This window comes from Orcinus orca, chromosome 7 (assembly GCF_937001465.1).
Source record: "Orcinus orca chromosome 7, mOrcOrc1.1, whole genome shotgun sequence".
Lineage (NCBI taxonomy): Eukaryota > Metazoa > Chordata > Mammalia > Artiodactyla > Delphinidae > Orcinus > Orcinus orca.
Window position 1 is genome coordinate 97,135,679 of NC_064565.1, and position 17,406 is coordinate 97,153,084.

The window sequence follows — 17,406 nt, forward strand, 5'->3', positions numbered from 1 at the left end:
TAGAATTTTTAATGCTATTTAGTTTGTATATAAGAGTGAAAGTGTACTGTGAGATGACAAAAATCTAATAAGTATGTGTTTATAAATTCTTTTGATAGATAATAAACAATGTAACTTTTATTTATCTTTAAAAAATATTTTATTTATTTAATTTATTTTTGGCTGTGTCAGGTCTTAGTTGCGACACGCAGGATCTTTGTTGCGACACGCAGGATCTTTTTTGCAGCATGCGGCATCTTTCGTTGTGGCGCACAGGCTCTTCAATGAGGCACGTGGGCTTCTCTCTGGTTGTGGCGCCTGGGCTGCAGAGTGCGTGGACTCTCTGGTTGCAGTACGCAGGCTTAGTTGCCCCGAGGCATGTGGGATCTTAGTTCCCCGACCGGGGATCAAACCTGAGTCCCATGCATTGGAAGGTGGATTCTTTACCACTGGGCCACCAGGGAAGTCCCCAACTTTTAAATTTATTTAAGTCTTATGGAAACATCTATAATTTAATTAGTTTCAACTTTACAGAATTACTGAAAATGTCCAAAATTCTGAATTAGAGCCCCATGTTTCAAAAAAGATAAAATATAAATTATTTGTTAGAATATATATATATGTATAATAGATTACATTTTATTGTTTTTGGATCATGGGGTTCAATTTAGGATAAATTCTAAAAGATACATACATATATATGTATGTATTTCTAGGTCTGTCTGCTGAGAGGGTCTAGAAGTAATGACACTGCAGTAGCAACAAGTATATCCAGTGCTCAATATCAATTTCTAATACTATTCTCCAATAAGAGGAAGTAGTTAGTGCTCCTTGGAGAAGTGGCTGAGTGTAGTCTGGGTAAGGAAAATACAAGATGAGCCCGGGTGAGCATTTGGGGCGTCATGTTGTGCTAGAAATTAGGAAATGTTCATAATGTAAAAAAGAAAACAAGGAAGGAAGGAAGGAAAGGAGGAAGGAAATACCCAATATGATAATGGAGTATGTCAAAGGACAAAGGAACTATTGTGGGCAGCTGTAGATGGACCACCAACCGAATTTGGTTTGGATGTTGAGCCTGATGATGTACCATGGTAATGCACGGCATTAACAGGGGAAACAGGGTATACAGGAACTCTCTGTACCATATTTGCAACTTTTATGTAAATTTTACACTATACTAAATAAGAAATTCGTTAAAAAATTTTATAATCCATTTGGCATCCAAAAATAGATATAAAATTTTCACTTTTTTTCCCACTCAGGCATTTCATGAGCACTAATCCATAGATTACAAATTATTATCTGCTATTTTCCATTAATAAGGAAATGTTGCTACTCAATGATAGTAGAAAAATGTGTGTATCTGTATATAATTAAATAGATGATATTTTGTGTTGGTATAATCATATAAGGGATGAGATAGCTTTTTAAGGTTGAATTTTTAATTTAAGTCTGTTTTTCAGGAAATATCAGTAAACGGTATGCCACCAAACTAACAAATTAAATAAAACAAGGAGTAAGTTTGTGGGTGGAAAATGAGTTAAGAGTTTTAGGATAACAACAGTCTCTTCATATTTTACTTCCCAAGTAATACTTACCTCATCTTTTATGGACATAAAGATGAATTAGGCTGTTGTGAAGCAATTTCAACAGAGGAGAAAACTCTCAAAGTAGACACCTGAATAATTATCATTAAAAGTGTGCAATGAGTATTGTTGTCTCAGGAAACTATGCTGTGAAATAAATGTTTCAGGCGTTTACCCATAATAGATACTTAATACTTGCCATGGAATTGAATTTAAACTTAATAAAATTGTGTTTTCTTTTGTTACAATTAATGTTTAAATTTTTAAAATACATAGGAATTAATCCAAGAGAAATTAATATTTTCTATATTTTGTAATCAATATTTAAACATTGTATTTTAACCCATTTTTTGAGTTATTTAGTATATAACCTCATATCTTTGGATTTTACTTTTTAGATTTCTGGACTTCAAGAAACACTGAAGCGTATGGAAATAGGACATAGTTTCCATGCTCCTGAAATTAGAGGTAAAAGTGAAATATAATAAAACTGTAATTTATTATAGGTTGGTGATTTTTCAATCCTATCAGAACTCAAAATGCTGATAGGGTGACTTCTTAACCTTATATTTGAGGCAACTATTTTTAGGCATTGGAAAACATCACAAGTCACAGAAGGCAAATGATAGAAGGAAAATTTGTAAGTTGAGCTTCACCATCATCATGACTTTTTGTCTGGGAAAATTTCCACACCAAACTCTATGGTGATGGAGGTCAAGAAGAGCATGGCAGTCCTGTTTGAACTGAAAAGGCAGACTATAGTTCATAAGTTGTTGAAGCATCTAGAATCTGTAGGAAAGGGCACCAGATAAGAGGGTGCTGCAATGAACAGTGGCCTGGTTTGTGAGAGAGTGTACTATGAGTCCTTAGATGATGGCTGGGCTACACATGCAAGCTACCTGAGATTTGCCAGAGAGAAAAGACTCTTTAGGATTCAGAGGGGACCAGTGATCTATATTTCTCTTTTGTGCCAGTACCATACTGTTTTGATTACTGTAGCTTTGTAGTAAAGTCTGAAGTCAGGGAGCCTGATTCCTCCAGCTCCATTTTTCTTTCTCAAGATTCCTTTGGCTATTCTAGAGATTGTCATACTGAGTGAAGTAAGTCAGACAGAGAAAGACAAATATATTATATCGCTTATATGTGGAATCTAAAAAAAGGGTACAAATGAACTTATCTACAAAACACAAATAGAGTTACAGATGTAGAAAACAAACTTATGGTTACCAGGGGGTATGAGGGGGACGATAAATTTGGAGATTGAGATTGACATATACACACTACTATATATAAAATAACTAATAAGGAATTACTGTGTGACGCAGGGAACTCTACTCAGTACTCTGTAATGGCCTATATGGGAAAATAATCCAAATAAGAGTGGATATATGTATATATATAACTGATTCACTTTGCTGTACACCTGAAATTAACACAACATTGTAAATCAACTACAATAAAAATTAAAACCAGTAAAAAACAGAAAAACAAAACAAAACAAAAAGAGGGGACCAGGGATTCTAATTGTCAAGCAGTGATGGGATATATTGGCGTTCTGGCCAGGCCTGGATTGAAAGACCTCTTCAACACCTTGGTGACATCATATTAACATTAACCATACTGTACCCACCCTATAAAACCAAAAAGAAAGCTTACACAGGATTCCTAGGGGAAACAGAGTTTAGAGTTTGAATTTTGCCAAGTTAGAGAACCTTGGGGAATATTTAGGGCTTTCCATGGATCCACTCGAACAGAACATAAAATTAAGCCTGGAATTCAAGGTGATCATCAAAAAATTAAACTGCTTACTAGAACAGAAATCAGTACCTTTCAGAGGAAGATAATTGTCCAGAGTTTAATAATCTACCTTCATACTGCTCAGTGTATAATTAAATTTTTCTAGTTATGTTATAGAAATTGGAAAATGTGATCCACAATCAAGACAAAAACAATAAATGGAAACCTATATTCAGATGGCCCAGGTGTTGGATTTAGCAGATAAAAATGCTAAAGCAACTATTTTTTAATATGATCAAGGACTTAAAGGAAAATATTACATTGTAAATGAAGTGGTAGAGAATCTTGGCAGATAAATGGAAACTCAAAAAAAAAAAAGGAAATAGAAATCTCTTACTGAAAAATACAATAACTAAAATCAAAATTTTATACTTCACAGTAGATTGGAGATGATGGAAGTGTCAGTGAATTTTAAGAGCCATCAATAAAAATCATCTATTCTAAAGAAGAAAGAGAAAAAAAATGAAGGAAAATTTGCCTGTTTAACATACAAGTAATTGGAGTCCCAAAGGAAAAAAAATGAGAATGGGGCATAAAAATATTTAAACAAAAGGTGACCTAAAATTTTCCAAACTTGATGTAAAGCATATACTCACAGATCCAAAAAAAGCAACTAACTATAAACACAAAGAAATCATGCCTGGATGCATCATACTCAAAATTTATGTGAGAAAATCTTGAAATCAGCAAGAGAGAAAAAACATGTTACCTATAGGGAAACAATAATGCAAATAAAGGCTTATTTCTCATCAGAAATATTGGAGGCTAGAAACAATGAAATGACATGTTTAAAATGTAGAAATATTTAATTCAGAATTCTATATTCAATAAAAATATCTTTCAGAAATTAGAGTGAAATATAAACATTTCAATACAAATGAAGCTGAGAGATTTTATTGCAAGCCATTCTAAAGTACAGGAAATGCTAAACTATTTTCTTTGGGCCAAAAGAAAAGTAAGCCAGAAGAAACTTAGATCTGCAGAATTGAATACTGTACAGAGATTTAGAAATGTTAAATTCTGGTTAATGTAAACGTTAAAATTTCCTCTTCTTAATTTTCTTAAAAGGAAAGTGACTGATAAAAACTAAAATTATAGCCTTGTAAAATAATGCTCTATAAGGTATGTAAGGTATGTAAAGGATAAGAAAATAATAATTTGGGAGGTAGTGCAAATGTTCTATATCTTGATTTGAAGATATAGGTGGTTGGTTATATGCCTACTTATCTTTGCCCAAACTTACCGAACTCTACACTTAAAATGTATGCATTTTATTTTATGTAAATTATACCTCAATAATGTTGACTTAGAAAAGAATGATGGGAAGCTCTAAAATATAGAGAGACTGCAAAATGGTGAATTTTTAATAAAAATAACATTCTGGTATTTCCAGATGACTGTTCATTGTGTTCTCTGATTGATTAAGGCTTAAAAGAAATGTGTAGCATTCTCATATTCAAAAACATTGTCTCAGCCTTGATTCAGTAGTTCCTTTCCTAATATTTTATATTAAAGAAATATCAGTTATGCTCAGTGATGCCTAGAGAGTCTATGCACAGGGATGTTTATTGCACTCATATTTATAGTAACAAAACTATACAAGCAGTCTTAATCTTTAATCACAAGTGAATGTTTCAATATAGTTGATCATACAATACTAGAAAGTCTTTAAAAATCACACATAAAAAATGTTTATATTAAAATATTAATGTTAAGAAATAAAAACATGTAGTATAAGATCATGTCTGTTAAATATATGAAACTCGAAAATGTTTACATAATTTTATTTGGATAATGTGATTATTTCTTCATTTTTCCTTACTGCATTTTTTTCAAAGGATATTTATTTCTGTTTACATCAAAAGTTATTTTTTTCATATATATATAACTTTTAAGAAGAATACAATCAGATATAAATATGATATGTGAAACTACCATAATTTCAGGAACTCTAACTCTCAAGATGAATAAAGATTGTGAAAAACAATAAATATAAGATGGCATAAAGGTTGAACTGTGCATTGAATTGATGCTTGCATCAGTTAATCTCTAAATGTTACATTCTACCTATAAGAGCTTATGATTTTATTTATTTATCCTTGACATCTCTATTAAAATAAAATAATGGTTTATAGATAACTCCTTTATGAAATTTTCTCCTGGTATTTAATCTAATTTATAAATGAATATATTACATGTTTTTCTAGGCTGACATTTATAAGTTACTTTGAAGATCAAGTTTGTAATTACATTTTTATCTGTGATGTTTTGAAGTGACTTTTGATCAAAAGAAATAAATTCAAGCCCAACATGAAGAAAACAGGTTTTCTTTTTTTTTTTTTTTTTAGTTTCATAGTCTCAGTTACCTGAATAAAAGTTATTCCTTAAATTCCGTACTGAATAATTTTGTGCTCCTTATAAACATGCCTTCTAGTTTTAGATAAAGGACTTGCAGTTCCTTTTCCTAAGTTCCTTGTGGCATGCCAGCATTTGGCTGTGTGATCTCTGTTATTACTCAGATTGGCTGATCAACTAGAACCTTACTTAGTCAACTTTGAAAAGAACTTGGTTTATTGGTTAACTGGTGGTTCTTCGTAAATCCTGCTGTCCTTCACAATTATTTTAATATATTTAACTCTTTCCCTTTTCATTTTCTCATTTTGGCTTAATTTTTAAAGTATTTTATCTGTCTGTCATTTATCTACCTATTTTTCGTTCAGTTTGAACAGAAGTTGGTATGGCAGTAGAAATTCTTCAGATTAAATGTAATTCGCCCTGTAGTTAGGAAACAATGACTTGATTGTCATTTACTCTGAACTTTGGGAAAAAGACTAATTAATTGTTATTTAATCTGAATTTAAGGAATAAGATAAAACTTAGACTCACTTGGAGTAGTTATCAAAAAATTTTAAATGTACCATATTTTTTGACTATCAAAGTGATGCGCTTATTACAGAAAAATTTTAAATGATAAAATGTTTTAAAAATTATCCATAATTGCTACCACCTAGAGAGAATATTAATGTTTTAGTAGTCAAATTTCTTACCTGAAAAGGGTTTATAATTCTACATTTACTCTTGTCTGGTATGTAGAATAATAGAAAAATTCCTAGGAGAAACTATGAAATAGTGAATTATTATCAGCTAGATGTTTGAAGTGATAGTTTTGTTACATTTTTCTGTGTTGTAATGGAAAGTAATATGTATCAAATATTTACAAGAAACTACACAGAAAGCACTTTAGTATTATATATTATGAGAGAAAACTTTTTTTGTGCAAATTATATAAGCTCAGAAAGTTTATCAGTGTGCTGGTTTTTATTATGTTTGTGTTAGCTGATGTTTGATTTCATATGAGGTTACAATTTGAATACAATGATACCTATTTCCAAAGTAGGTTATAAAAATACATATAATTGTATTTTATGATATCTTGTAATTTATGATAGGAAACTATGAATTCAGTAAGAACTTCTAGAAATTGGAAATGTTTTATGAAGTGAAAAACTGAAAGCTGACTTCAGCATCACAAACAGATGTCATATATAGTAGAGCAAAGGTTTTAGTTTAATTAATTGCTTTTTAAATCGGGTATTTTTTGTTGCTCAGAATTTCACTACAACATGTCAATTTCTTATGACTATATGTAGTATATGGTCTAGTTTAGAAAGATATATTATCATTTCAAATATAACCTCTTTCCCTTTATCTCTGTTACCTTTTTGTGAATTCCAATTAGATGTGTACTTGATCTCATTTTAGCTTCCTAATCTCTTAGATATTTTCTGTTTATCTCGCTGTCATAAACTATGGATAATTTCTTCAGAACATTTTTTTCAGTTAAGTAATTCTTTTTTCAGCTGTGTTTAATCTATAATGGAGTTAAGGACTGGCACAATATAGGTACTTACGTATTTGTTAAATGAATATATTCATGCATATCTGACAGTTAACCAGGGGGCTGAACATGTTCCGTTAACATTGATTGAATGTATGCATACATGAAGAAATGGTTGAATGGGTGAAATTTTGCACTGGGAGTACAATAACTATAATTTCTATGAGTGAAAATTTGTTTATTTATTTGATGTTTACTAAGGAATTGTATCTTCCTTAAAATAATGACTGTGCCCAAGTAAAATTTGGGAAACTGCATAGTAGCAGTCAGTACTATAGGCCTTTTCATTAACAAGCATTAGATGATAAGCATGAGGATCCTGTGATGGAGAAATGGACTTTGCCAGGGTGTTACTAAACATTAAGAAGCACTATGTGGAATGTGAAAATTATATGCACTTTTATGAACGTGACAAGGACCCAATGTTTGAGTCTCTCATTTGTTCTACAAATCTTTGTATAAAGTGATATTTATCTGATAGAGAGTGGGAATCATGTTTATTATTGGTACATTGAGAAATAATTAAGTGTTACTTTTCTTTCAATTACACATAACAGTATGCAATGTGTATTCTCATGTTTTGGTTGCAAATGTCGATTTTTTTCCTAAAATATTTTTATAAAGTATAAATTCTTGTAATTTCATTTTGATTGTAGAAAACTACATATCCTTATATATAAACCAAGCCCTTTTTGATTTTTTACTTTCATTTATCCTTACCATTTTGTTTGTTTCTTGCTTTTTATTTTATTTCTTTCACGAAGTGGTGCTTAGTAATGTTTTGCATGCTATCTGAGGTCTGCTTGTATTCCTAGAATTATCTACTGGAATCCTGGATTTCTCTCCTTACTGCTTTCTCCTTTCTTCCCTGTAGTTATTACTAAACAAATTCTCCTTATATGTAAAAGGGAACAAAAGGTAGTGACCTTCACAGGGTTAATGACAGGATTTCATGAAATAATACATGTAAATTGTTTAGACCAGTACCTGTTAGATAGTAAAACATCAATGAGGCATAAATGCTAATGATTATTATTTTAAATTATTATCATTATCAGGCTTTCACTCTTGGCTGTTGAAGAGGAAAATACAATAAAAGAGCATTCGAAGTGAAAATTTTTCTCTAATCTCAATGAGCTGTAGTTGTTGCCTTTTCTCCACATTTTGACTTCCAGATGCTGTGGGGCTCTAACTTGTAGCACCGTAGAGCGAGGACATGCAGTCTGGATACCCTAGTGTTAGAAGTTTTTAAAGTACTTTCATGTAGTACTAACTTATGCAGCATTCGGCTTTTATGTTATTGTGGGGATTATTTTGATGGTTTTCTTCCTTGAAACTGGTACTGAATAGGAAAAATTAGATCAGGAAAGAAACTAAATGTTAGCATATGCTTCCTTACTTTATAACATCAGGATTCTTAGAGAGTCTTGACATTGAAATCATCCACATATTTTTGTGTTCATCATCTTTTCTCTATTATAAATTAATGTTATAAATTAGAACATTTAGTCACTTAATTATGAGTTAATAATGATTATAACCATATTAGTTATTTGAAATCAGCTGGCTGTTTAGAAATACAGGGGGAAATTATGTATACCTGAACATGTATATGTATATGGAAAGATGTGAAAATGAAACAGACTTTTCCTGTCACTTTTCTTTTTCCCTCAGATGATTCCTTTATGTCCAGGAGAGTGTGGGGACCAATGTTACAACTGTATTGGAATGTTACCCTGTTTTTTCTTTTCTTTTTTTCTCAACATTGTGAAGCATAGAGAATATTTTATTAATACAATATTCATTTAAAAATCTCTTTATTATACAGTTCCACTTGGGAAATTTTGTCATTGCTTAGCATTCTCTCCTTTGACTCCCTTCAACTTTTGTTTATAAACACATGAAACCTCATGATAACAGGAATTTAGATATAATGTTACTGGAGATTGGCTCACATGCTTTTCAACTGCTCGCAATGCTGTTTCACTAACCTTGCAGCAATGCCACGCTGCAGTTTTGGGAAATGAATTTGAGACTTCATTTAAAACATTTTAGTATGATTTTAATATTATTAGTTTAATACTTCAAAAAATACGTGTATAATGAATTTGGCTTTCTTATTTTTTTGGTTATAATATTTCTTACAAACAGTATAAACATTAAGAGTAAACTGTATTATCTTATAGTTGTTCCGAATTGTGAAAAGGAAAATGCACCAGAAGGTCCTACTCAGAAAGGTCTTCGTGAAGCCAGAGAACAAAGCAAACGTAAAACAAAGATGAAAGTTAATACAAAGGTATGATATTTTTGTTTCCATTAATTCATACTTAACTCTCAGATATTCAGATTCACGGACTCGTATCATTATTTTATTGGAAAAGTAATTTAGAAGTTATGTATTCCAAACCACTTGGTCTATAGATAGAAAATGGAGGTTCTTAAATGTTACTAGTAACTAGTTAATTGAGGGACACACATTTATTAGTGGCAGAGACAGCTCAGTGAATCACTCTGCCACTTACTCAAACTTAATCATGGCCATTTCTGCTCACCTGCTCACTCTTCTGCTTAAAATTACCTTTGTCCAAAAGAAATAACTATCAGATCATTCCTTATTTATTTTCTCATACTATAACTTCAAACTTTCATTAGTCTTTTCAAAAAGAAGAATGGAAAGAATTATACCCCATTTAAGAATCTCTTTATATCTGAGCGCCTTTGCTGTGCATCAGGATGAGAGTTAAAATCTTCCGTGATTACAGAAAAATGGTATTAAAAATGTCTGGTCTGGGGCTTCCCTGGTGGCGCAGTGGTTGAGAGTCCGCCTGCCGATGCAGGGGACACGGGTTCGTGCTCCGGTCCGGGAAGATCCCACATGCCGCGGAGCGGCTGGGCCCATGAGCCTTGGCCGCTGAGCCTGTGCGTCCGGAGCCTGTGCTCCGCAATGGGAGAGGCCACAGCAGTGAGAGGCCCGCGTACTGCAAAAAAAATGTCTGGTCAAAGGGATAAAAAATGAAGAAAGAAAATTACACAAAACCTATGAAGGGTTTAGTTTCTTGTCATGAAAATTGCATAAAAGTTTAGCTGAGGTAATGAATGTTTTTATAAATACCTTTGAGTTCTAAAATATCTGACATTCATTTAAAAATGAAAGCATTTACAAATATAACTTTTTTAGTGTAGTAATGCTATAAGAACAACAGATTTTTATGAATTCAAATAATCATTTACTTAGCTAATATCTATAACATTTTTCTTCCTCAAAGGTATGCACTGGAATCTAGTATCATATATAATATTTGAATAAAATACAGACTAAATGCTTTTAGGTTATACTAAGGCTTTGATAATCACTTTCTAGTGATATTTAGACTACTATTTTACTGTTCCTCTATCATCAATACTAATTTTTTAGGTTTATGGTATCTGAGGGAAATCCCCTCTTTTAGTCAGCCTGCCTCAGGTTCCCCATGTCTCCAAGGTCCCATCAGGACAGACCCTCTTCTGTCACCATAAAGCTTTCCCACTTCTCCGCCTGCCTGTAATTTGAGTCTCTGCCTAATGCAATCAGTGGCAGTAGATGACTCCATTGCTGTCACTAAGTAGTGCTTGTTCTTGTTTGGATAATCTTTATCTCCACAGAGGCTAGTAAGTCAGGGAGCAAATAAAAGACTCGCAATAATAAAAAAAATTCAGAGTTAAGGATTCTGGGTGTGATAGTCGTGGTTGTCATGAGAAACATTTTCATCTTCTGACGTGGCATAGGCATTCTTTTTCAGGTAGTAAGTCATACTTAGAAATGACTGTTTCAGGTCGGTAGTTAAATATATTCAGCTCTGTGTCATAATCAAAATTCCAAACTTGCATGAGTTTCTTCTTCATTTAAGAATGTGTGAAGGGTGACTGTGGGCTGTCTGTAAGTGGGTGACAGGATCAGCTGCCAGGGACATTGGAACAGAGCAGGCAGGAAGGCTGGGCAGGCCATAGCCCCAACAGTGGCCAAATAAATAGAGAAATTTTGGAACTTTGGAATTAAAGCATAGTATATTTGACAGAGGCTGCCTTTCCTTTCCCACACCCCACCCTCACATCCTACCATTCTCTCCTATGGTATGGTGCCAGATCTCATGTGTGTCAGGGGCAGGGGTGCTCTAATGTCATTCCAAGCTTTGCTCTTGTCTTCAATCCCAACATGTAAGTGTGTATCTCTCAAGATAGTTTGCCTCCTTTCATTAGCAATCAATTCTTGGGTTTTAGTCTACATATAAAAGTTTTATCATGTGTCCTCTGTATAAAAGTGAAGAAAAAATAGGGTAGGAGGAATGTTTTATTCACTTTTGCAATTTTAAAAGCAGTTATTTAATGAATTTTTCTGACGTTTTGCCTTTTCATTCAGGCAAAGTCAGGAAATCATTTTGGGTTTAAGTCAGAAAAAACTAGTTTAGATCGTTTGAACAAAATAACCTTAATACATGGAATTGATTACATAGGTGACAGAAGAGCTAAGATGTCATCTAGGGGACAGGAAGACAACTCAGAGATTGTCAACGGCAGGACACTTTTTTTTGTGTTGGAGGCACAGTGGGAGAGCATTGTTACCAGCCTCGAGGAACTGGGTCCATCAGGTAGGAGGACTGTGAAGGAGGAGGCTGTCTTGTAGGAGCTGGAGATATGCGAGGGATGCAGGGCATGGGGGGAGGAACTTCTAACACACAATACCAGGGGAGGGATTAGAAAAAAACTCATTAATTAATATGTGTGTGACAGAAATATTTATAGCTGAATAGTTTATTTCCAGCCATGACATATACTTGATATACTTCTTCCTTCTTTTAGTTCTCATTCAGGGTTTGTGTTTTGCTTAGCCAGTGCTCATTGGAGTTCTTTATGTGGTGAGTGGACCCATATCTTTAATCCTGAAAGGTCTGAGTATTTAGTGGTCCTGCTATCTTGGATTGTTATAGTTTTCCATTGATATTTACTACTTAACGTGGATGTACTAAGGGTGTCCCAGATTTTTTTCTGGGTTCCAGAAGGTCCTCTCCAAATCCATCATTTAGCAGCAACCATGTCAAAAAGTACAAAACAGTCACACAAATCTCTGAATCACTAGATGTCAGACTTAGTTTTAATCTGATGGTGCCTTCCCTCTGTGCCACAATAGACGCACCTTTCTCTTTTGAACTAAGCCATTGAGTAGCAGAGCCTAAGGTTGCTGGCACAGGAGGCAAACTCTTTGCAGGTTGGTTATGAGATGTAATAATTAGAGGGGCTACATCTGTTGCTGTGAACCCTTGGTTTCTGTGACTGTGTGAGAACAACACTGGTGGCGTTTCTAAACTAACACTGCAGCTGATTTTTTAATAAGCTATTCTGCTATTCCATCAGGCCATCTGTTTCTGCGGGATGGCCTATCATTAATTCTGTGGGTGTTAGCCCATAACCATATTTCTTTTACTGTAAAATGCATACTTTGGTCATAAGCATGAATTGTATTTCATGACAATGTATAAGGGAATTTCTAAGTATTTGGATTGTGGTGCACTCAGAGCAGTGAAAGCAAATATCCCATCTGAAATAGTAGTTGCCATTGTAGACCACGCCTTACTAATTTTACAGTAATCCACAGTCATTTTGTGAGATCCATCAATTTTCTGCAAAGGCTGAACTGGTAATTAATGAGGATGCGATGGATATCTATCCTGTATATCTTTCCACTACTTTATTGTGGCACACATTTCTGTAATTCCCACAGGACTGTGATTTGCTTTTAGTTTACTCTTTTGGTAGGTTAATTTCTAGGGCTTCTGCTTGATCCTTCCTACCATAGTAGCACTTACTTCATAAAACAGTGAGCCAATGAGGAGATTTTACTAATTGACTAGTGTGTCTATTCCAGGTGTACAGTCAGAAACTGAGGAAGTAACCAGGGAACAAGTCCACAAACCCACTGGGTTTACTGCGAAACAGACTGGAGCCAAAATACCATTTATCATGAGGCTATCATAACCTCCTAGTCTGACTATTGGATGGTGTTTTTATGTTTCCAGTAAAGGGAATGCACTCAAAGTTAATATCTAATTATCTCTGAAAGGTCTAAGGTAAAAGAATTGCCCTTGTAAATGGCTACTGTCCCTTCAGGGAAGACTTGGAAGGTGATTTAGAGTCATGTTTTTGTTTCCTAAGTGAACCTTGCATGATATGATGAATACATATTTGTCCAGTGAAAACAGATCAGTAACCCCTCCAAAATGAGAGGTTCAAAATAATGTCTGCCACCAGGTGGCAGGCTGGCTTCGCATGGTGAGGTGCCATAGCAAGGGTTCCACGTTGGCTTCTGCTCTTGGCAAGCTGGACATTTAAAAGCACTGAGTGGTGGCCAATAAATTTTGCTTAGGGAAAGTCCTTGTTACTGAGCCTGTGCATAGTCTTCATACTTGAAGACTTCATAGCTTATCGGGCCAGAGCAGTAGGGGTCCTCTTTGGCAGAATTATAATCCAGTGACTGTCCATTGGTAGCAGAGATGGCATATCATGCAAGCCCATCTAGAAACTAGGCTAGATGTTTTTTCTTTCTCTGTTACCTGGTCGTTGTGAACTCACAAAGCCATAGGTATAGTAGGACATATGGCATTGAAACGAGAGTGGAAATTTGGGATTTTAAGCTGCCAGCTCATGTAATTTACTTGTACCTTTCTGAAGTGCTCAAGCACAATTTCAATTATAATTATTCCTTTTTAAGATGAACTGGGATTTTTTGCATGTCCAGAATCATGGCTTTGAGGACATACAGCATTCCTAGTTCATGAAAAATAACTCAGGTCATAAGTCCTTAGACTCTACCAGAGCTCAGGAGCATACTGGGATCTGACTCCTTTTAAAGGAGAACTGATAGGAATAGTGATCAACAGAGATGAGCATGCCTTTTCTCTAGAAGTCTAGAGGTCAGTACTGCAGTTCTGCTGGAGCTGTTTATAGTCTTTCTTACAGCATCCTTATTTTCCACAGATAATTTGAGCACCATTGGATCTGCTGGGCTATAAGACCGAAGGGGCAGGTAGGATGTCTTGTATCATACCCTGGACCTGTTGCAAAACTTTTCTTGGTCCAGACATCATTTAAACTATGTTCTTTGTTCAAGATGGAGGATACAATAAGCAGCAGCTTGCCTTTTGTTTAGAAGCATTATCTCAACATGCTCTAGTCAGAATTTTCTTGGTGGTTATTTCTTCTCTGGCATACATGTATCTTATTAAGACATCTAGGGTACTTGTCACTTCTTGCTCACCAGACCCATTTAGGGTGATTTCATTTATATAGTGGAAAGTATAAGATGATCAGGATTACTATAATTTGATGGTGAATAGAGAAATTTACATGGCCCTGAGGGAAAGGAGTTACATTTACTTCTGTCTTTGCCATGTAGAGGTAGGGGATTATATGGGAATATAATGGTAACTGCCACATCGACATCCTTTGGCAAATTTCTGCCAGCACTCCCCCTGCCCTGCCTCAGTTTGCAATATTATTTTTGGTTATATTGATCAGAGAAGGGAGCAGTTTCAGAGCCATTCACTTGGCATTTCCAACTACAGCAACCTTTATTCCATAGGTCAAGAACTAATGATGGAGTTCTGACAGTTACCATGTATGTTCTTGCAAATTACTTATTTGGAGACTAAGGAAATGACAAGCAGGTGGGTTCATGGTTCCTATCTCAGGAGCCAGACCTGAGCCAATACTTTATTACCTGGTCTCCATATTCCTCAATGCTAATGGCGGGCATCATAACACTGTGCATTCTTGAGTATCAATACCATGCTAGACACTATTTCAACAATTTCAAATGTGTGGGGTATCCTTCTTCTTCTGTGTGTGTAGCTGTCTGAGTAAATTATCATATATACTTGCTTTTGTGTTGTAGGATCCTTCTTCCTAGAGGCCTGGCCAAAAGGTTCAGTGTGTAAAAACTGGCTCGGGTCTGGAAATCAGGCAAGAGATTGTGGCTTTTTATGGGATGGCTGCCTTCAGCATCTTGATAATCAATCCTCAATTTCTTCTTGTTATACAGACTGAGCATTACCCTTGTTGGATTCCCATATTTCCCAAGCATTACCTTTGCTGGCCTGTAAGGATGTTGATTCTATTAATTATCTCCCTAGCTGTCTCTGGATCAGGCTCTCGCATAGCTACTCTAATCTTTTCCATAATTGTGCCCACCTTGCTTTTGATATTTACGTGCTCCCATCGGACCTTTCTTTTCACAGGCTCCTGTCATTCCCATTGGTTTCAGGGACCTGGTTCTCTAATAACATCTACCATCATCCTAGAGGACAGCCACAACTGAGTTTCTCAGTGATGTTGCTGCCCCCCTCTCCAGCACAATCTTTGATGCTTTCATAGTTGCTATAGCCTCTGGACATCCTGTGGTTATCTCATGGGTTTTTCAGCCTTGAATAGTATGCCCACTGTCACATGCTCATTTATCTGAGTCTTTTGATGCTTTTTTCCACTATTTTTCATGGTAGATTTGGCATTTCTACTTTATTTAGCTAGGCCATCACTTTTTTGAAGGTTTTAGGAGCCCTCCTAGCATCTTACTAACACCAGCATCTTTCCCAGGGGGCTAAATGCTATGTCAGAGGAGAGTAGTCCCATATTTATAAATTCTCCCTTGTCCAACTTTATGTTCTAGCTCCTTTGCCTCAACAGCCTCAGAATATAGGCCTACATGTACTCTCTTGGCACTCATAGGTACATGTTGGCTAATTCCTACAATTCCTGTGGGAGTAGTTCTTTTTCTGTCTAAACAGAGTCAGTACTTCCCTGGCTAGGTTATATTGTAAATTAAATGGATTTTGGTCAGTTGTCCAGTGATGAGGTGGGGAATATATTGTAAGAGGGGTATGAGCTGTCTTGCAAGGCAGAGGACTGAATTGCTTTTGGTCAAGGGAGGCATGCTAGCCTTTAACAGGGAGGATCAGGCCACTTTTTAGGTTTACAGAATAAAGGGAAATCTGAAGACAAGATTTTCAAGTGCCTTGTCTCAGATTTCTCTGTACCATCTCTATCTACTCAGTATATTTCCTCATGATTTTCTATCAAGCTATGTTCTTGTTGTCAAAATAAAACATTAAAAAAGAAAATATTTCATAAATACTATAGATGACTCAAATTAACTTGAGTTTTATTCTATAACTCTTTTTTGGAACTGAGAATACATTAATTTTCTCCACTAAATCCATGTAATAGAGTTGCTATTCCTAAAATGACTTTTCTAATTCCATAATATATTTTCAATTATAACTTCTTTGTTGATGACTTTCAAACCTACATATTGCCATACTCAGCTTTTATAATAATTTCCATTTTGATATAGTACCATTACCTCAAAATTAACATGACAATTCACAAATCATCATATTTCATAAATAGGCTAATTTCTTCATTTTTAAAATGCCTTTTAATAGTGTCTGCATTCTACTAATTCAGTCAGTTGAAAAATATGACATTATCATCTTTGATCCTATCCTTCCAGTGTCTCCCAAGCTCCCATTGATGCCTTTTTCACATTAATTGGCAGCTTCTGCACTTAAAAAAAATAAATTTATTTATTTTATTTATTTGTTTTTGGCTGTACTGAGTCTTTGTTGCTACGTGCGGGCTTTCTCTAGTTGCGGCGAGCGGGGCCTACTCTTCATTGTGGTGCACGGGCTTCTCATTGCGGTGGTTTCTCTTGTTGTGGAGCACGGGCTCTAGGTGCATGGGCTTCAGTAGTTGTGGCTCGTGGGCTCAGTAGTTGTGGCTCGCGGGCTTAGCTGCTCCAAAGCATGTGGGATCTTCCCAGACCAGGGATCAAACCCGTGTCCCCTGCATTGGCAGGTGGATTCTTAACCACTGCGCCACCAGGGAAGCCCAGGTTCTGCATTTTTAAATGGAGGTGGGGGTGGTGAAGGGAGATTTAGGGGTTCAAAATCTGATTGTAAAGGGTCTAACAAACTTATCTGGAAGCTTCATTCGCAGAGCAAATTTACTTAAATTAATGTTTATTTTGGTTGGATTTGGGGGATCTGGTAGAGGTTATAGGGGACTTTCAAAAACCACCTTCAAACCACCTATTGCTCTACTCCTTTTTCCTTTTAATTA

The 17,406-nt window shown here is 35.1% G+C and overlaps 1 protein-coding gene across 1 annotated transcript in view; it reads left to right on the forward strand.

Annotated features, from left to right (window-relative positions):
- The window catches only part of SPAG16 (sperm associated antigen 16), an 877,426-nt gene that overhangs the window by 48,839 nt on the left and 811,181 nt on the right, over positions 1-17,406 (forward strand). The window contains exons 8-9 of the mRNA XM_033428194.2: positions 1,964-2,033; positions 9,447-9,556. Coding sequence (XP_033284085.2) covers positions 1,964-2,033; positions 9,447-9,556 — 180 coding nt within the window. The remainder of the gene's footprint in view (positions 1-1,963; positions 2,034-9,446; positions 9,557-17,406) is intronic.